Source organism: Manis javanica, chromosome 13 (genome assembly GCF_040802235.1).
Source record: "Manis javanica isolate MJ-LG chromosome 13, MJ_LKY, whole genome shotgun sequence".
NCBI lineage: Eukaryota > Metazoa > Chordata > Mammalia > Pholidota > Manidae > Manis > Manis javanica.
The window spans coordinates 23,501,627-23,523,426 of record NC_133168.1 but is presented as its reverse complement, the minus strand read 5'-3'; the positions used below and the strand labels follow the sequence as shown (position 1 = coordinate 23,523,426).

The following is a 21,800-nucleotide window of genomic DNA, read 5'->3' as shown; positions in this document are numbered from 1 at the left end:
CTGCCTCTGTAAAAACGTGGCCTTTTCCTTTGTCCTGCCGACTTGCCAATGGTTTGCCTACCTTTCCGTGTCTTTAATTGTAATTCTCTGCTGTTCCCAGATAAACCTGTTTTTGCTGGTAAAAATTTTAAGGCTACCCGCAGATATCAAGGAGAGACTGGATCTGACTGGAAAGCCTCCCTCTTTAGCATATAGCTGAGGAACGCCTGCACTGAACTTAAATGTTAAAACAGAAGCTTCCTACCCAAGCTGTGTTTACCCTGGGTTTACTTGGGGGTAACTTTTGTCTGCTTATGTCTGTGATATGCTTGCATCAGATTTTCCTGTAGAGCTTGTGAAAACACAGACTGCGGGCTTTGCTGCCCCACCCTCTCCAGTTCCTGGTTCAGTAGTTCAGAGGCGGTTCCATAAATTTGCATTTGTACCAAGTTCCCAGGGATGCTGCTGCTGCTCGTCTAGGAACTATACTCTGCGAACTACAGGCCCTACCTCCATGCTCTAAGCTCTGTCCCCTTCTGTACTGGTTTGTGAATTGCTAAACAGCTGTTGGGTTTTACCCAGAGGCTGGCCTGATGGAGTGGTAGGTGAGGGGACGTGTACAGTGGCGCTGGCAATAGCAAAGCTTTCTCCTTGGTGGAGACATCACTGCAAAACAGAAACACAATTTAATTAGAGCCATAATTGGTACATTGCATAGGGTTTTATTTACTCTGCTGCATCTGATTATATACTGAAGAAGCATTTACTGCAAGCAGTTTTTAAAGGAAAATTTTCATAATCAGACAATTCTTTGTAAGTGTAACCAATTATACCTTATGGAAGGGATTTTCTAGAAATCAAAATGCATACTGACATCAACATACAAATATCCCAAAAATAAACATTATGCAATTTACGAGGCATTCATTTACAATTCCAGTATTTCCAGCATCTCATTCAGGAATAAGCTATACTTTCTGTGTGAAGACTCAGTGTTCCTATTGTTGAAATGACTCAACGGCAGCAAAGTCATCAGTGAAACCTGTCTTATTCATTCTGTTCCTAACCCCATAAATACAAATAGCATTCATTAAGTTTGCAGATGGCATCAAGCTAGGATAGAAATTACCCCAAAGGAGAAAGAAAAATTTTAATACAGCATGACCTTGATAATTTGGAGCAAAGAAGAGCAAAAATAACAAACATTACCTGAGCAAAATACTACTTGAAAAAGAAAATCCAGATTGCAAAATGAAAGGAAGGTCAATATGCATGCAAATTTGCCATATATTTATTCATTTATTCAGCAATTCATTGTGGAGCACCTATTATTCACTAGGTTCTGGGGATAGAGTAGTGAGCAAAACAGACATTGTCCCTCTCTCATGGAGATCACATGCAAGAAGGTAGAGAGGACTTAACAAGTAAATAAACAAGGAATTCCAATTGTGGTAAGTGCTTTAAAGGAAAAGAGCAGAGTAATAGGAAAAAGAACACACTGATGTGTGAAAGAAGACACCATTTAGATAGAGTGATTAGGGAAGCTTCTCTGGGGAGGTGACATGAACTAGAAGAGAAATGATGAGAAGCAGTGAGCTTTGGGGAAGAGACTGTAGACTATTCCAGACAGTGAATACCCTGTGGTAATTCCCTGGGTAGGAAAGTTCTTGTTGTGTTCCAGAAACTGAAGGAAGACTAGTGTGGCTTGAGTATAGTGAAAAAGAAATGATGTGGGAGAGAAGGTGTATCACCTGAGGGCTTCAGTCCCTGGCAGGTTCACCACACATTCAGTGAGACTGAGAAATGATTAACAGAATGTTCTTGGGGTAAAAGGGTTTATCTGACTTTATTCTCACAGTGGTAGGCCGAATACTAGAATCATGTCTGCATCCAGCAGTCTGCAGGTCTGTAATCCTCCTCTGTTTCTGCCTCAGCCAAGAGCACTGGGTGGATCTCTTTATGTAGTGAGTCAGTCAATAATAGCTCATTGCCTAGGATGTGGAAGCAGTAGCCTAGTAGGCCAGTTACACCATCAAGTAATTTAGGGTGAGGATCCTGGCCACAGCAAATTCCATTTTCTCCACAGAAGGCATTTAGGTAGGTATGCATTAGCAGCATGATAACATTTTAATGCAGAGGATCAGCAAACTTCTACAAAGGGCTTGATAGTAAATAGGCTTTAATGGTTCAAAAGGTCCTTGTCACAAACACTCAGTTCTCCAGCTGTGGCAAGAAAGCAGCCATAGACAATACTTAAATGAATGCAGTGGCTGTGTTCTAATAAAACTTTATTTACAAAAACAGGCAGTGGGTGGACTTAGCCTGCAGGCCAAATTCTTTCAGTTGCTAATCCCTGAAAAAAATAAAAACAACCATGAGACTATACTAGGAAACTTAAGCAGGAGAGGGACTCCATCTTCTAAATGAATCAGCATCAAGGAAATATCTTCCTTGGGCTCCACACTTAAGTGCAAAAAGATAAAACATCCATGGGTTCTAAATACTGATTGTGGACAAAATGAAGGTTTCTGTGACTAGGATTCTCACCTGGCCCTGGTCGGCTAGCTTGTTACATAGGTGTGGGCAATACATTGCTACTGACTCTATATAAGAGCTCTGCCCAGTGGTCTGGGTGACATGGTGGCATGGCTGCAAGACTGCAAGAAAGTGGAAATGAGACTGGAGCTGTGGCAGCACCCAGGACAGAGACCGAGACACCTGTGGGGCTAGAGAGGCCGGGAGGCAGGGACAGGCTTGCTGCATGCAGACTCACTCTGAGTGAACGGGATTCTAGTGACTGACCTGCCACCATGGGAATGAAGTTGGGTATAACCCTTTCACCCCAGGAACGTTCTACTGTCATTTCTTTGGTCACATTGAATCCATAGTGAACTCGCCCGGGGCTTAAACCCGTTGGCAGGACAAGACACTGATGATTACAGCTTTCTAAAACTGACCAAGTAAAAAGTTTAAATGAGTTGATTTATTCAATCTGAATGACAGAGAAAAGGTAATAAAATAGTTTTTACATGTTGGAAGTGTTATTTTGCTGAGGGTGTGTCCAGCTCTTTCCAATATTCACTGAGTAGAAAGATATGGGAATCAAAGAGAAGGGAAACATGAAAAGCGAGAAGGAAATGGAACTGAAAGAACATAACGGCCTGACAGAGGTGAAAACTTGTCAACAATAGCCTCCTCCCTGCTCTGTGGCAGACAAGTCTATTCAGGAGTAAAGGAATTTTTTAATCACTGTATACCACTGTCTATAGGAATGCCATATTGTAGACTTTTTTCAAGGGAATAGCTGCCCCAGATATATCTTCTTTTAAATACTACATTTTCCTTTTCAAAAAGAAGTCAGCATGTATTGATCAATTGCTACATGGCAGATATGCTGAGCACCCTACGTGCATTGTCTCATTTAACCCTCACAGTACTCCTAGAAGTCAATATTATTCTCACTTTCATTCTACTAAAAACTGAGTCCTTGTCATTATTGTCCTCATTGCACAGAAAACTTAAACTTGAAGATATTAAATAGTTTTCCCAAGGTCAAATAGCTAATAAATGCTAGACTCAATTTATGTTATTTTTAAAGTGAAGCAGATTAAGTGAAAAATAGCTGTATTTACATTTCTTTAAAAAATTGCATAAGTAATATAAATCATAAAATTTCCATTGTGTTTTGAAGAGTCAGCAGTTAGAACGTACTTTGACTATTGTCAGCTTAGTTCATCCACAACTCTGCAAACATTTCCAGATCAATATTGTCCATGTGTGTGCACATTATGTGAAGAGGATCAAATCTTGGGCCATTCTGAGATATAGATTCATTTTTCTAAGCTTTCCAAATCTTTTTTGTAGTACTTGGGCTTTTAAATTTCTTTAAACATAAGGAAGCAGAGTCATTTTATCACCTCTGATACTTTCAACTGATTCTATTGTCTCTCATTCTGTTCTTACTCTTGTGTCTTATTTCCTTACATGGTTAGATATCTTTTACTATAAGATGCTCATTGCTTCAGAAAATTGTTTGTGAGGATTCTTTGAGGCCTAGAGTACAGGTGCACTCTTCTGGGAGAGGACTGGGATGTAGCTCTGCCAAGCATAAGGCCACTTTAAACAGAATGCACAGCCCGAGTTTTACTGGATTGCATATCTTGGAGTTGGGGCTGCAAACAAGTGTTGGGATCAACTTGCTACATCTCAGGTTTCTCGCTTTCCATCGCTGCTTGGTGTCAAGTTAAAATCTTTGCATTCTCAGAGGGTATGAGATGAATATTTCTGGTTTACCTTTCACTTTGAGGTCCCAACATTAAGCAGAAGGGTCTACTATTAGATTTAACATCTTGGGCTTTGTCTTGTTTTGCACACTTTGAGGCCAGTTGGACAACCCACCAGGACCTGAAATTGTCCTCCAGGCAGGATTGGCTTCAGGGATTTGCTTAGCTCCCTGGGGTTCCATCTTCACTTAATTTTAGCTTAGTAATTCTGTTATCTTATCAGTTCTTTGAAGCTCTTAAAAAGATGTCTTTTGAATATTTTGTAGCATTTTTTATTGTTATATAGTGAAGAATTAACCTTACTCAAAGAGATGTCTGGCCTTTGCTCTTGACTCTGGTGAGGTGATCTCTAACCCTTGGATGGTACTGCCTGGTAAGACTGTCTTGGTTTCCTTAAGGGCCTTGGGTCACACCAGTAGTCCAACGATGTGATTTAAGGTGGGGACTCTGAATTGACTTGTATCAGCTTTGGAGGGATAGGCTTTACATGCTGTCAATTAGGTCTAAGTGACTGAACTCCAATAAAAACTCTGGATACCAATGCTAATGTGAGCTTTCCTTTTGGCAATACTCTGTGCATATTGTGTCGTATCTTTCTGGGAGAAATCAGCTCTACCCATGACTCAGCTTCACACGTGGAACTCCCCTGGATTCTGTTCCATGCGTCTCTGCCCTTGGAGATTTTAATCCATATCCTTTTGCTGTAATAAACCATAAAAATGAATTTGACAGCTTTCAGTGAATTCTGTGAGTACTTCTAGCAAATTATCAAACCTGGCAGTATCTTGGGGAGCCCCAAACTTGCAGTTGGTGTCAGAAGAAAGGACGGTCTCAGGGATTTCCATACCTCTACAGTTGTTTTCAGTGGGAAGTTGTTACTTTAAGTGGAAAGGTAGTCTCATCACCTAGTAAACCATATGATTAGAAGTGGAATAATTAGGAAGTGCAGCATTTTCCTGCCTTTAATCCATGTTGGTATACACAACTGTTTACTTGAGTTAAGCAGTATGACTGAATTAATTTTAATCAAAATGTCAGAAAAGGCTTTTATGAATTCAGCTTAATCAAATGCTGACTAAATGGTTTTTCAACAAAACCAAATGCTATCGTATGTGTGTGAGTATATATAAATGCAACATTTGTATATATGACTATGTGTGTATGAATATACCTGATTAACAAAATAACACTAGATTAAGAGTCAAGAAACATGGATTATACTTACAGTTTTGATTTTACTACTTTCTAGAGAAGTCAGCCTTGGTGATTTGCTTCTCTTTTTTGAGTCTATTTTCTCATAAACCCAGTGGCCTAGGTCAGGGGTTCTCTCTGGGAGTGACTTTGCTTACTAGGGCCATTTTGGAATTGACTGGGCTACTTTTGGTTGTCATAACATTTGGGGGGAGTGCTACTGGCTTTTGGGGAGTACAAGAGACTTTAAATGTTCCATGACAGAACTATTCCAAAAGAGCATTGTTCTATATCCTGGATAACTCTTGAATGTTTTATCAGGTTTTGAATGTTGTTTAGGTTAAACATCTGTTTATAATTGTCTGAGCTTGAATCTATTTTATACATAACAACAATGTGTGTTTTTGCAGATTTAGCACACATGGGATTTTCAGGTTTATAACTGCTGTGTAAGTTGAGGGAAGACTGCGCATTGTCTTGTTGGCACTTTCCCAGCAATGCAGCTTGTGTCTGAGTCGCTGAGCCCCCCACCTGCATGAGTCACTGAGACCCCCACCTGCATGAGTCACTGAGACCCCCCACCTGCATGAGTCACTGAGACCCCCACCTGCATGAGTCACTGAGACCCCCCACCTGCATGAGTCACTGAGACCCCCACCTGCATCAGTCACTCAGCCCCCCACTTGCATGAGTCTGCACTGGTGGCTCCAGACTCATAATGCAAAACACAGACAACTCGGCTAAGCCTCCCAGGGTAGTCCTGAACTGGGCATTTACATATTGAAATGCAGGTTGTTATTATAAATCACTTTCCTTTTTTTGTTGGAAAATCAGTTTTTGAGTGATTTTACTTCATTTTCCTAAATTTATTCCTTCATTTCCTCGGTACTACAGTTAGTGCATTATGATTTTTAAAAAATTAATTTTGTATGTAGATTATATCTGTGGGCTTCATTTCTGTGTGGTGTCATAATCTGCCTGTCACATTGCTAGCTGTACACACACACACAAACACAAAATAGAGAGTGACTTGGAAGCTCCCTTTTTCACGAAATGATATTCCATGTGAAGAATATGCCAACATAAAGAATTCTATAAACTCCTATAAACTCCTGCTTCCTTCATTTCAGTGAATTAGCCTGGTTTGGGTTTTGTGCAGTGAAAACCTCTGAGTATGTTTCTAAGCCATCCTGCCTCTTGTGTCTTATAACCACCTACCCCCTCAAGTTGTGGTCTGTGATCAAGGATGACCCTCTGGTTCAGAAAAAGAGAAAGGAACTTATAAAGTCCATTCCTAAGGGTAGCCTCTGCTCAGGACCCAGGGGGTATATCTTTATTTCAGCCTAATTCTTTCAGTGAGCTTACTATTAAGTAGCAAAATCACCGACGAGTAAACAGCGCTCATCATCGCAAAAGGCTTGTAACCTAACTTGGGTCACCGCATAAACCCAAAGGCTACGCCATGAAGCAGGGAACGGAAGGGTCTCAAGTGCAAGATAAAAACAAGATGCTCGAGTGGGGAGGAATGAATTTCACCTGGGAAAATGAGGAAAGGTTTGAAGAGGAGGGATGGGGTGCTTCAGGCAGGGGGCACGCCATTAACAAGGGGTGCGGTGCAAGAGTAAGACAGGCCATGGGGAAATCCGGACAGGGGCCTCAGAAAGTGAACATCAGTGAGCAGTCGTGCGCAAAGTGAGCCGGAAAGGTGGGCTGGGACCGCGGCGGGGGGGCCTCACGGCCCGCTGGGGAGTCTGGGCGGGATTCCGCAGGCAGTTCTGCTCAGAGCCGTGAGGTTTTGAGGAGAGTGATATGATTGGAGCCTTAGTTTTTGAAATTTTCTGCTGGCCTCTGCAAGATGCACTGGGAACCAGGAGGAGACGGGAAGGAAAGAACTTCTGTTAGTACGAGGTTGTACTAGCCCAGGTGAGATTAGCAAGCGGGAAACAGCATCTGAGCCAGACGAGAGGGCAGAGGGAGGGACCGGCAGGAGGAGGAGGACTGGGAGGCAGGAGGGGACCTCACTCCAGGGGCTCTTGCCTGGTTGCAGGGTGCCTGGGATGGCGCTGTCATCTGATGCCAACGGCCCCCAGGGAGGGCCGCCCAGGAAGAGGGAGGTGACCACTGGGATTTGAAGGGCAGATCCTATACTCCTGCAGAGATGTCCAGCAAGCTGTTAGAAAAAGAGACTGAGTGCTTGATGACGGCCTGTCACTCCATTGCCCTCTCCTCCGTCACAACTCAAAAGTTAGAGAGCAGTGTAGTTAAGAGCTCACGCTCTGGACCTGACTGCCCTACAGAGGAATTCCAGCTCTGCTACCCTCTAGCTGTGATCTCAGGTGAGTCAATGGATTTCTCTAAGCCTCAGTTTCCTCATCTATAAAATGGTGATAACAGAAGTGTCTTCTATATAATGTTGTTTTGACAAATAAAGGAGTTAGTACCAGGCATATAATAAGTGCCTAAAAATGTTACCTGTTACTAAACAAGGTAACTTACCATTCTCCAAATATACCCTGAACTTTCCTACCTCCAGCCATTTTCCCCTGCTGCTGTTCTCAGTTTAGGATACCTTCCAGTCCTGACCCCACCCCATCCACTGATGGAATTCATTACTGTGGTTCCCCTCACTCCCGACTTATATGACCTTGAAATTCTACTTTCTCTTGACTTGAGGAGCAGGATTGGAATTTGGAATTATCCATGAGATTGGAAACGTTTGCACTCTCACTGGGATATAGGCTTTATCGAGTATGAAGAGGAGAAAACTGAGTGCTTGGGAAGCCCCAACCAAGCTGCTGATGTCTAATGTTCTCTACCCTTTTTCGTGGACAGCTGAATGCTTTTTCCTTGGCACTTCTATTTCAGATTTCTCCTTGGCAGCATTTTCCCAGGTGACAAGTGCTGCCAGTCAAGTTCTTTCCTGCTACCTTCCACCCACACTTTGTTTTGGCAAATGTAACCTGCCTGGGAACTGCAGAAATGCTACTTTGTACAGCCCTGATGCCAAATTGGAAGAGACACCGTTCTCTGGGAAATTAAGATAAGAGTTCAGAAGGGCCATTCACTTCAAAGGATGATCTTAACAATTTTTTTTCAGTTAACTGAAACAATAGCTCAATGTCTTTCTTTGGATTTCTACTTATTACAGTATCTTTCTTTTGTTTTTGAACAGTTTCTTGAGCAATATAATGAAAATAGCCTTTACTTTTTTCAGCTCCAAAGAGAACTATAAATTATTCCTTACCCTACTTTCTTTTCACCACATACAAAAGCCAGTGCTTACTCTGCCCCAATAAATCAAAACTTCAAAAAGGGCAAGGCAGCTCATCAGAGAACACGGCTTCCACTAACTAGACAATGAAATCCTGTGTCTGTCAACTCTGGAATTAATAAGAGAGAAAGTGCCACTTTACACAAAGTTTCCAAACCAGGTCAGGAAAGAGTCCAGACACAGAATGGATTTATAAACCTTGTCATTATATTTATCTGAGACCCTCTAATCCAATAAAGATGGGATTTTCTTCTGTATTTTATAGCCATGGGTAATTGCTTTCAATGCATTTCCAATAGGACTAAAAACTTAATCATTTTAGTTTTGAAGACTATATTTCCAAAAAAGAAATAAATATTCTTGAGCTGGAACTGATAAGGAAAATATTTCCGAGAGGAAGTGATATTGGACATAAATCTTAAAGGATGTAGAAACTTTTAACAGCTACAAAGAGGCATAAATATTTTGTAAATGTTTTGTAAAAATGGCTCAAATCAATCCTGCCCTATTGATCCACCTTCCCTGGTTTTCCAATATTAACATCCCTAATGGAGTAATTAATGAAGCAAACATTTATTGCATTCATTGTCTACATCAGACGTCATGCTGAGCCTGAGTTAAGAAGATGAGCACATGAAGCACTGGGCCTTCCTTCAAGGAGCTCTCACCCTCAAAAAGTTCAACTATTGCTTAATTGTATTACACATAATAAAACACATGAATCATTATAAATTGATCCTGAAGTTGAGTTGGAAGCTCAGTATGAAAGTTTTGCATCATAGCAATTTTCTCTGTGAAATAAAATCAAATGTCCTAAGGTACAAAGAAGACCACTTTTCCAGAACAGAATATAGTTGCAAAAATCAACCTAATCCAATAAAGTTTAACCATAATCATAGACACAAACTTAGTAATTCTATATAATTGCTTGAAAACTGAAAAATACAAAAATGGTTTATGTTTATGTTATAGCAATTCTGTAAAGGTAGAATAGTAAAAAAAAAAAGTAGTGTATATGTGTATGTAAAATAGATGTGTTTGGCATCCCAGCTTGAAGCCAGACAATACTAACATCTGGGATTTCTGGCCTTAGTTCCTATGAGGGCCTAAGAAACTTCCTGAGAGAAATTAATTTCTAAAGAAGAGAGAATCCTGTACATGGGCTTGGTTCAAAATGGTATTTTAGTGTATGGTACCCAGAATCTGTCTTAAAGTCCAGCCACTGGGCTGAGATGGGGGTTTCAAATGTTAAAAATGGATAAAGCAGTTTTCCTGAAAACTCTGTAATTACAGCCCCTGGGCTGCAGGGAAATTGCTCTGGGACCCATGCCAGCAGGCAGCACAAACGCAGAGACCGCCGTCCTCCCTCCTTCCGCACCCTGAACAGCTGGGCTGGGTTTGTTGAAGTTTCTGAGACTGTTTGCCTCCCTTTACTCCTTCAGCAGCACCCAGGACAAGGAGGCGCCACACCTCACCCCAGACAGCCCCGCCGTGGTGCCTCCACAGGGGAGATCCCCAGCATCATATGGTGCTGGGTTTAATAAAAAGAGGAAGAAAATGGCAGATGCCGTGAGGTAGATGAAGGGCGGAGGTGACACACACGAGCCCCCCTAGCGTCCCCTAGACATGCGCGATCGGAATATTTTGCAGGGCATTGCAGGGCTTTCAACAGTAGGTGGGGATAAGAACCAGAGAAATACGGTTCAGTCCTGCCCATCTGACCACATCTGTCCACGTCCCTGTGCTGGAGGGGACTACATGGACTGTACAAACACAGGTCACTCAGACAGTAGATCCCAATTCATCTCTAGCATATGTTGAATTATTCTCTAAGAAGAAAAGTGCCCACTTATCTGAAATTTGGTAACATATTCAACAACTTCTTCCCCATCTGTGTTATTTCTGCTTGAGTAGCTATATATTACACTGCTGTGACCCCCAGCATAATCCTGAACATAAATGAGGGGAAAAACACACAAGAGAATTGAGACTATCAGGGAACAGTTTGCTCACCATGAAGACTCTGTCTAGTTCTGAGAACCAGTGACACTGAACAATGAGAAAGGCTTCCTGGTAATCTGGAAATTATGTAGAAGGGATATGGAACTTCAGTCCAGAGGGCTACCTGGAGGATGCTTGGGTCAGAAAACTTCTGGGTTGGATTCCTCTTCTCATTTAAGGATTTTGCAAAAGCTTTTCTGCTTGCAAGAGAAGACTCTGGAAAACAATTCGTTTTTAAAGGTCTGTGTGAAATTCTTGACATGAGTTATCCCGTACTGTGTTAGAGCAAAGCTGACTGCAGATGGGAAAGTATGTATTCTATTGTACTTTTAATGGCCTTCACAAATTTAAAGGCAGAACAGGAAAAGCCATGGGCAAAGTCCTTCAGTCCAGACATCCAGTGACCGTGTTCCGGGACTGGCAAGCCTCTTCTTGTTTTGCTGCAGTAGGTCTTCCTTCCCTCTTCTCAGCCTGCTTTGTGCTCTGCTGCCTAATTTTCCTAAGGCATCATCTTCACCACGTCATTCCCCTGCTTAAAGTCTCAGGAAAAAAAACTTCATAGGCGATGGCCTGGAGGAGTGGCAGAGAGCAGCAAATTTATAGAATAACAACCACAGCTGAGCACCAGGCACCATTCTAAACACTGTGCGTGCAGTAACCCACGTGATATTCAAAAACCCATATGAGACAGGTGCTATTTTTTTATCCCATTTTAAAGATGAGGTTAAGGAACTAGGTAGCCCACGAGCACACAGGTGACGCTTCAACCCGGCAGTCCGACTCTAGGATGATCTTACTCATAGCCACTGCATTCAAGTCGTAGAGCTCTAGAGGCCCTCAGGAGGGCAAAAGAAAAATGCATTTCCTGTTCATGTGGTGCTCTGCCCCTGAAAAATTAAGAAAGAGAACTCTGGTTTCATGACGGCATTCAGTGCCTTTCGCAGTCCAAGAACTCTTTCCTGTTTTGTCCTGTCATCCGTAGATCTGTCTCAGTCCCTCGAATCTGGCCAAATGTTCTTACTGTTTAGAATACTCTTCTTCCTGAACGTCTCTGTCTTCTTGTCTTTCCAAATCTTAGCTCACTGAAGGCCCATGACAGATCCCGCCTCATCCTAACAAGGCCGTCTTCCCTGACCCCACCCCTGGGAGGGGCTCTGTGGACCCCTGCAAACGCTAGGGTCCATACCTGAGGTTTGGTATCACCATCCAGGGCTTTGTAGGGTTCTCTTCTTAAGTGCTTTTCCTCACCTCCGTTCTTAATTCTAATTTCATCAAAAAGTATGTCTAATGACAGTACACATTTCAGAAATGCTTTGTTAACCGTGTAAGGAATATAACCATGGATTGTTCCACAGCAGTGACCTTTATGAAAAGGATAGTCCTGGGTTCATAGACTAAAGCAGAGAATAAAATACAAGTATTGAAATGCGCTCTTCTAAAATTACCTTGAACAAATATCACAAGGTTGAAAAGATACACAGGAAATGCATTTTATTGATCAAGTTCTCTTGGTTTCCTCTAGTGATTTCTAATGCACACATTTCTAATTTACTGGTGCTTTCTCTTAAAAATCAAAAACATATATTCAACTTGCTTTTCTCTTCAATAAATCAACTTCTGTCTGTGCTGGATGAGAAAGTAAGGTTTTCTTTTTTGTTCACATATTTTTTTAATTGAAGTATCATTGGTATACAATCTTATATTAGTTTCAAGTACACAACGCGGTGTTCAACAGTTACCTATATCGTTAATTCTTTGCCCCACCAGTACAGCTTCTGTCAACATAGGAAGACATTAAAGAATCACTGGTTATGTTCTCCATGCTATACTATCCCTGTGACCAACCTACATTATGACTGAGAATTTTTGTGCTATTTTTAATTCTTGATATCAACACAGCTCAGATTTTATTGAATATGGAATTTTAATTCCTTTACTACCTTATGTACTTTTACTTCAAGAATTCTCTCAATATTTGGACTAAACTTTATGATGATCACATGAACAAGAAATCATTGAGTTTATTATTCAAAATATTTGCAGGTGTGGGAAGAGCTGTAACTTATTATTTTTGAAAAGTGTAAGTGGATGGTTTCCTTTTAAGTCCAATATGCACAATTGTGGAACATAAAACTAATGATGTCTAATTTTGATACTGTCACCATCCTATAAGGAGTAAATTTTGAATGAAAGGGCCACACAGGTACCAACCATTACACCTTGATTCTGCAAGGAAGTGTGGTAGGAACAAGGCTGACACTTGCAGTTCATTGTCCTAGAAATGGTATTGCCTGGGCAGAGGGAGGGAGGTGGGCTGGGGGGAGGTACTGGTCCAAGAAATCTATTTCCTGTTCCAAGACTCAGTGAAGAAATAGAGATTGCCTTAGTTTATGAGCACTTATAAAATGCTGTTTCTACAATTCTTTTTCTAGCTTAAGTCTGCAGAAAGCCTGACCTCCTCAGGCCTGGAAGGGTTCTGGATAAAGGGTAAACAAGTCCTATTTTTCTTGCATTTAGAAAAGGTTCAGCCAGAAACTCCAAATGGGCAATCTACTGCTGCAACTATTTTAAATTAATTGCCCATTATGGTGTTCCTGACTTGGGTCTGGTAGATATTCTGAAATTTGCAACTAATACACTAATAAAGTGTTTATAAACAAATTATGGCAATGAAAATCATTCTTTTCTTTGCTTCCAAAAAGCATAATGAAATGAGGGGAAAGTTGAAATTCACAAAATGTTAGAAGAGAATAGAAATATTGAAAGATTTATAATCAGGCCATGCATAGCATGGAAGAAAGATGAACAACGGTAATGGAGTCTTGTCAGCAGCAGCTCCCATTCTGACCAGAGAGGCTGTGCAAGGTCCCTGGAGGGTCGGGGCAGACCTGCCCTCTGCTCATCGGGCCTTGTAGCCAAAGGGCCTGAGAATAAATGTGGGGCCCTGAAAATAGGTTTCTTAATTCATCTGTAACAGGATTGAGAATAATTGCTATTCTATTCTTGAATGAAAATGGAGCCATATTTTAAAAAGAATAGTACAGGTTGGGTGCTTTCTAAAATGGTTTGAGCAAGTAATTCTCTGCCATTTTTCTTAAAACTAAAAGGAACTTACTTCTTAAAATAATTTATTTCTGTGTTAACACCCTCCTGTCTTTTCCCCAGGCTAAGGAAAGACGATGAGCTCTGGTTCAGCAGATAAGAAAGCGTGAAGCATTTCAAGAGGCAGAGAAATGGCGATATGACGTCACTCTGAGTGCCCGTGATTTAAGAATGTGTAGATCTCTCAGATAAGCAGTTAGTGGGATCTGCCGCTTTGATGTGTAAGATGTACCCGGCACCCTCACATTGCTGAATCACACTGAAATGTGGGTCCCACTTAATCTTTATTATACATTAAGAACAAAAGCAAATATTCCAGGGACAGCTAGGCTGGCTTTATCTGTCTTGCAAAACCGTGTAACCTTGTCGGCACCTCTCGCTACAGGGGCTCCTGACTGGGTCTAATTACCCAGCAGTCAGCTCAAGGCTCATCACACTTGAGGGCCTGCTACTTCCCAGATTTTTTGTGATTAATGGAAGCAAACAATCTTTACTAATATTGGTGTATACTTGCTTAGTCAAGCTACTTTTGGCAAAATGATGTAGTTCCTACTCAATTTGTTGGCATTTAATAACGTATTTCCACAGTCACTCTCGATGGAGTTGAAATGTTTTGACCCATGTGGCATCAAAGTCATAGACACTTGAAGCCCAACTTGGACTCCCCTGCCTGAAACAGCAAGTCTCTCTGCCCTCTCCCTTTACCCAGCTTTCCTTGTCTTGAGGTACTTATTACTTCCACAAATTATCTTTATAATATAGTATTTTATGATAAGATATAGTATTTCTTTTTTGTCTGCTTGCTTTCCTGAGAATCTAAGCTCCATGGGGGCATGGACTTTGTTTTATTGACCTTATGGGCACACAGTGTCCACAACTATGCCTGGCATGTCATAGGTGCATGATAAATATCCATGAAATGACTAAACTTTGAGATTGGTTTGCCAAACTGGGTGGCCAATAAAAGATTTCAACAGGATCCATCTACTCTAATTATAACACATGAGAATGAGCTCACAGAACCCACTTATTTATAGCAGTTCTGAGAGATACAAAAAATGGCCTGGACATTTGGTGTTTAACTATGCTTCTGGTCGTATGCTTCTGGTCCATGCCGACTTTGTCTGTTTGTTTTATGACTGTGTTAATCCCATCACTAGTATTCAAGAGCTTCTGTGGAGTGATTAAGTGCCTGGGCTTTGGAGTGAGCATATATGGGCTCAAAACCCAGCTCCGTGTCTTATGCTGCGACTGAAATACTCACCTAACCTGTGTGGCTCATCAGGATCCTTTTATATAAATAAAGTAGTAAGAGTTCCCTCATAGGCTTTTTGGAGGATTAAGATAGATAATACATGAAAGTACATAGAACAAGGCCCAGAGTACAGCTAAAAATAAATAGTACCTGTTTCATACGTATTTTAACTGTCATGTGGATTACTATTTCTAGGGTTTCTGCTTGCCTTTTTAATTTTCCTATTTCTTTCTTTAAATCATTTTCAAACACCATATCATGTTTTTCTTGCTTTATACCCAGTTATTGTTGAGACGTGCATCATTATATCTCTATTGGGACTCTGTCACCCAAAGGCTTCCTGCAGACCCTCCAACCACTGAGGCAAACTGCCCTAGTGGCCCGCTTGTCTTGCTTTTGCCGTTGTCTGTAGAAGGGCAAACTAGTCGTGCCTGACAGAGTGGGGGAGAGAACTGGCAGTGCACAACTGCACGCAGTTGCCAAAGCTTGTTTCTCATGCTTATATCCTCTGTAGCAGTGGTTCTCTCCTGGGGTTGATTTTGGCCATTTTAATTGTCACAACTTGGGGAGCGGACTACTGGCCGCTGGTGGGTAGAGGCCAGGGATACTGCCAAACACCCTCCACTATGTTGCACTGAATCAGAATCTGTCACCCCAAAATATGCCCTTTTGGCATAAGTGTTATTTGGAGCTAAAGACAACTGAGAACCAGCAGAGGCAGGAAAAGCTCTTTACCACCCCTTAACTGCCTAAAAATAAAGTATAAATTTCCTGTTTGTGAAGGAAATTTACATTTATAAGGACAATTTCATTTGTAAAGATGTCTCTGTAGTAGGGAGAGAGCTGTTCCAGGAGACAGTTCTTGCCATCTGAGAAACTCTTCTTTGCATAACCAGATAACACTTATTTACTATGTATTTCCTTCCCTCCTTTCTCATAATTCTACTCCCTCCCCAGAAGCCCAAACTCCCTTTCTTTCTTTAGCCTAAGATGGTATATAAATCTCAATCATCTGACCACCTACCTCATTGAGTCTCATTTCTTTGTGAAACTCCTGTGTGGATGTATGTCGTTAGTTTGTCTTTTTTTTCCCCCATTTGATTTGTAAGCCCCCACCACTGAACCTTTTAGGGAAGATGGAAAAAGACTTTTCCTCCCTATAGCGCAGGACAGTCTCCTACAACAAACAATTATCCAGCCCAAAATGAAAATGGTGCTGAGGTTGAGAAATCCTACTCAAAACTAACACAGCAATCTAAAGCATGACAAGTGAGCACGGTGTTTGGGAGCTGAGTAGCTAATTCTCTATGGCTGTGAGTCTTGGTCATATCACTAAGAAGTTCAATGTTTCAAACTGTGCTTAATGAAAGGACTCTGCAGGATCAAACTGGATTTTATTCCCATGTCAGTCACCAGTTACAGAGCTAGAGTGCTACACCGCTGCTTTGCTGGTAGGACACGTGTTTTGGTTACACTACCAGGAAGAAGAAACCATGAAAAGATCATCAATCACAATGCAACTGATACCTGCATTAAGAGTGTTAGGAAATAAGGGGTCACAAAACTTGGGTTTCTTTGATGGAAGAGGTATTAGGTGATCAGTAGGCCAGGATAACGTCAATAGGCTTGCAAAGCAGCAGGTATAGGTGCAAATCCACACTGTCATTCTTATGCAGAGCAGGACAGGAGGATCAGCCTGTCTGCATCCCCAGCTGGGCTCAGAGCTGTGTGCTCACAGGCCAGTACCAAACCTCTGGCAAACGAGAAGCTGGTCGGTGCTCCATGGGATTCCCTCTAGCTTTATCATTCTCATTCAATGGTTTCTCCACCTTCTGCTCTCGTACACAGGGATTAAGACAACTGTAACAGGATGCCAGTGAGGCATACTTACTGATTTGTAGCAGTATTTGGTAAAGGAAATGCAGAACAAAAGGGACACATGCAGGTTTGCATAGATGCAAAAACCTTTAATTTGATAATCACTCATTCAACAAACATTTATTTATTGAGCATTTCTGAATAAGGAATACAAAATTCTCTACTTCTTTTTTAAAAATTTGTTTTAAACGAACCTGAGAAGTTGTTTGCATGTTTATTTCCTTGGACTATCAGCAGTTAGCATTTAGTTTCATCAAGTAAGTCCCTCACTGCATTCCACATAGGACAGATGAGTCTCCACCAGCTAATATGCTTCCCGGTGGTGCTGACACAGCACAAATGTGAATATTCCTCTCTGTGGGAAACAGACTATAGCAACTAACTTCTTAATTATATTAACTGTAACTATATTATCTAGCTTCTATACTTATCGCAGTCTGCTACTAAAACTTTCTTCCCAGGTGTGGTTCTTCAAATATTTAAAGTTAACTCTTAGGGAAAAATATGCAAACAAGAAAACTCAAAACTTCAATTCAACCCTCCCATTCTGCAGCTCTGGCTCTTGCCTCTAGTTGTTGCCCACTGAGCCCACTGCTGGCCTGTGCTGTGCTCCGTGCTGCAGACCTGTCTGCCCGGGAGAGGGATGCCTCAGCTTCAATAGTCACATCTTCAAAAAGGCCACCTGGAAGAAGACGAAAAACCCAAGATGCTTTGTTTTATACAGCATGACAAAATGGCTGAACACACTTCAAATCAGAATCAGGTGAATCTGGTCAATAAGGATGCATGCTGACCTAAAAAAATATGACTCTTATTTGGGTCCAACATTGACATTTTACACCAGAAGCCAACTGGTTCTTTTTAAATGAACCACGTAGAAATTAAAACGACTCACATGCACTTTAAAGAAAAATAGAAGTTTTAATTGGCACTGAAGTTGTATTGCTGTGAAGTAATCTCGACCTCCTTCCTATTGGTTTGAACTGCTGTTTGAACCTTCCATATGCAGAGTTCTTATTCCTGAAGATTCCTGAGCAATTCCAATTCCTCCTTACTATCGGTGATCACACCAGCCTCTCCTCAGGTCACGCCAATGATCTTAATCACAGGCAATTATATTGATTGTGCTTGTCAGTAGCAATTAATCTTAAAACACACTGTTTAAAATTTTTAAATTTCATACAGGTTTACTTACAAAATATTTTTATTCAGACTATTGAATGAGGCTCACATCAAATGCATCTAACTTCCCAATTATTTTAGATAGCAGAGAAACAAACATAATTGAGTCAATCATAAATGGTCAGAAAATTTTAGTTCAGAGGTGATGAACTGGGAACTGTGTCAATACAGGACAAGAGTGGGATGTAGATCAGAGATGAAGCTGGGTAAGTGTGGAGGGTGGGCAAGCTCATTCTTGGCTTTTTTGGGGGGAAGGAGTGAACAACAGAAGTAAAAACATTCTACTCTTGGACAGGTGGTTCTTAAGTCCCCAAGTGCAGGAGGTGGGTATTTAAGGATCCTGTTAAAAGAAAGTGAAAAGTGAAAAACGAAGAGTCACTCAGGGCAGAAAGCACCTGCTTTGTGTGGAGTGATTCGGAAGGCGCTGCTTTTCATGCAGTGCCGGGGAGCAGGCACCTGCTGCGTTTCCTTGTCAACTTCCTGTTGGCTTTCTACATCCAGTTCGGTAGTCAGAACACCAAAGCTGAAAGAGCACGCTAAGAAGAAAGGGCAAGGCTCCTAACCAAAATGTGAACAGGGAAAAGTGGTACGAACCTCCAGGGCTTATTGGGAAGATTAAATGAGACCATAGTTTTGGAAGTACATGCGTTTTTCTCCCTTGCCTCTAAACTAGTAACAGGTATTAGGAGCCTATGAAGATACCAGCCCGAGAGAACAGCGGGTCCTGTTAGGGAATGATCACAGAATTACAGGAGAAGGTCACGGAGTCTGACCTCTGGACAGTGAACCTGTTAAGGGATGTTCTGCTTCTGTAAGACCAGTTTGCAGGGACCTTCTAAGAAGACAATGCCACTGCTAATATTCAGAAAACAGTAAGACAATGGTTCAAAACCACATAGCTCTTTTTTAATTAAGAAAATTTCTATGCTATGGAGTATTCCAACAGGAACCATTCAGAATAATGACAATACTGATACATGTCACCACAGAAGTGGTTAATAACTTTAGCTTTGGAATAATATAGACCAGTGGTACGCAACCTGGGGTAATTTTGCCACCAAGGGACATTTGGCAGCATATGGAGATATTTTTGGTTGTCACAAGTTGGGGGATGCTACTGGCATCTATAGGGTGGAGGCCAAGGATGTTGCTAAACATCTTGTCATGGACAGGACAGCCCCATGAGAAAGAATTATCAGTTCTCAGTCCCCAAATGCAAAAATGCTGAAATTATAGAAATTGCATCTTAGAACTAGAGCTCTCATTTACCAGCTGTGTGACCTTCACTAAGCTTGTTAGCCCCTTAGCCTTTCCTCATCTGCAAAATGGGATTATTTAACAGGACCTCCCCAAAACTTGTGAAACACTTTATAGCATAGTAAGCCTATTTGGACTCCTTTCATCCTCAGCACATCCTGTGACTTAGATAAAGCAGGCATTTGAAACTTTGTTTTACAAAAACCAGAAGCTCAGGAAAATTTAAGGGACTTGCTCGGGATACAGAGAATTAAGTGATAAAGATTGGTTTAGGAAGAAATCTGACTCCCAAGCCATGCTTTTCCCACTGTAAGTTTACAGATGGATGAGATAAAATGCAGAGTTTAGGGACTTTTATTCTTTATTACTGCTGCAAATACTAAAGATTTGTTTTCTTTTGCATGCCTGTGAATATGAACTCAAGATGGAGAACACTATAAGCTGATTAAATAATGCAAAATAGTGCATTCAGAAAGAAAAAAGGATATCTGCAAATCAATTTAAACCTCCCATCAAAAAGGAAAAACTAATATTTGACCTAATAATGTCTTTTCTGCATCTCTAGCTTTTATACTTTCACCTGCCAAGTACATTCTGTATTTTGTAGAACTTAATAACAAGAGATTGCAATCATCCTTGGGAACAGGTACTGTACAATGCATTTTTGCTTCTTTTTATTTAAAACACTGTGAGTTAACATATTTCAGATGCTGATTTTGTGTTCCCTAGCTTTTATCCATGACAGGAAAAATTGATTTCCCTAAACTGCCACTTATTTTAAGAGAGGATCATTTTATTTTGTTTCACATACTGAGAAAAATCTCCATATTTCATCTTTTTAGTTTTATTCCTGAAAGTAGAAGTTTTAAAGCTTTTCAGAGTATATGAATACGGTTACATCTTCAGGCTCCATGGTTACATTTATGGAACACATACTTATAAAAATATAAGTGATTATGAAAAACAAGGGAAGATGGTTCTTTCACATTGGCCCTATGGTCTGGCTCTCTGTGTCCTGTCACCTGAATTCTGTCACTTGGGAATGGAAAGGGGTAGAGGGAGTTACAATGTCTAAAAATAATGTGTCTGCTTTGAGTCACCATCTAAAGACAATCTTTGGAAATCACAATAAACCGGGCCAGGCTGATGTAATAGTTGGCCAAATGTTAGGTTTATTATGCCCCAATACATTTGTGTACTATGTTAAACATTTAAAAATGTTCTTTGATCTTAGTTAACAAATTTTTATTTTTAAATTCTATTTCTCAACATAGATTTGGAATTTCAGTCAATAAAAAGGTGTGCTATCAAGGCAGGCTGCAAAAGACAGAATTAGCTTTAAAAAGAAAAGGTGACATCAATGCTTTGGGATGTGCTAAACGAGACAGGTAAAGCTGTCAAGTATTGGAAAATGTTAGTTGCATAATAATTGAGGGCTTTAGAAAAGGCTCTTTAGAATAAGCATAGCCATAGACAAAAGTTCCTTTTAAAGGGTACTGTAAACTTAAAAAAGTAAATATATAAAACTATGCCTTCAATATGTATTTTTGTCTTGGTATGGCTAATGGTCAAAGTTCTGTCTTGAAACAATGCTTTTATGGCATGGAAAAGAGAATTTACACTTTGCATTGTAAAACCCAGTTACTAAGCTCAAACTTCATTTATAAAAATAAAATATACAAATGTAAATATAAAAATAATAAAAGTGACTTTTTCAAGTGCTTATCAAATATATTTGATATCTTAAATAACACTGTGGTTAAGTGATTTTTACTAGTTTAGTAATTCAGCACTGACCAGGCCCACACAGATGATACCTAGATTCAACTTTTTGAATTGGATAAATAGATATTCTTCTCTCTGGGCTAGCTGGCTGGCTGGCTGGCTTCATTCATTCAGTTCATTCAATCACAAGGACTGTCTGTGTGCCAGTGACTGTCCCAGGCACGGACCACACCGAGAAGGCATTCCCTCGCGGTGCCGACATGAGAGGGGGCCAGTCAAGTAATGAGATAATTCCAGTAAGGTGGGGTAAGTGTAAGATGGATGCCTAATGCCCGCTGGGAGAAAACAGCCTATTTTGGGGTTATGAAAGGAAGACTTCTGAGGCAGTACTCTGAAAGAGGTAATTATTACTCTAATTATGAATACTGTATTGGCAAGGAGAGGCAGTAAAACCTGGCATAGCACAGAGTGGCACTTTCCCACTGAAAGACACTGGCTTGCTAAATGAATTACTAGCAAACAGGAAGGATGGAACATAAGATCAAAGATAGGAGAAGCAAAACAAGACTGATGTTTCTTCATCTCTAGAGGGGGCTGAACATATGGACCAATGAAACACTTACTGGGCCTTGATCCTATTCAATAAAGCAAGTGAGTTCCAGACAGAAGCCTCTCA

At 40.8% G+C, this 21,800-nt stretch overlaps 1 protein-coding gene across 10 annotated transcripts in view; it reads right to left on the bottom strand.

The window, feature by feature from the left end:
• Positions 1-626: 626 nt before the first annotated feature.
• LOC108390166 (E3 ubiquitin-protein ligase E3D) overlaps positions 627-21,800 on the bottom strand; it is a 247,507-nt gene continuing 226,333 nt past the window's right edge. For 9 of the 10 annotated variants that reach the window (XR_012124130.1, XR_012124126.1, XR_012124129.1 and 6 more), the window contains one exon: positions 17,035-17,642. Coding sequence is in view for 4 of the 10 variants with exons in the window: in XM_073219341.1 (XP_073075442.1) it covers positions 17,622-17,642 (21 nt within the window). In the remaining 6 variants the exon portion in view is untranslated. Of the gene's footprint in view, positions 646-17,034; positions 17,643-21,800 lie in introns of those variants that run through there. The other variant, XM_073219347.1, reaches the window with a different exon arrangement.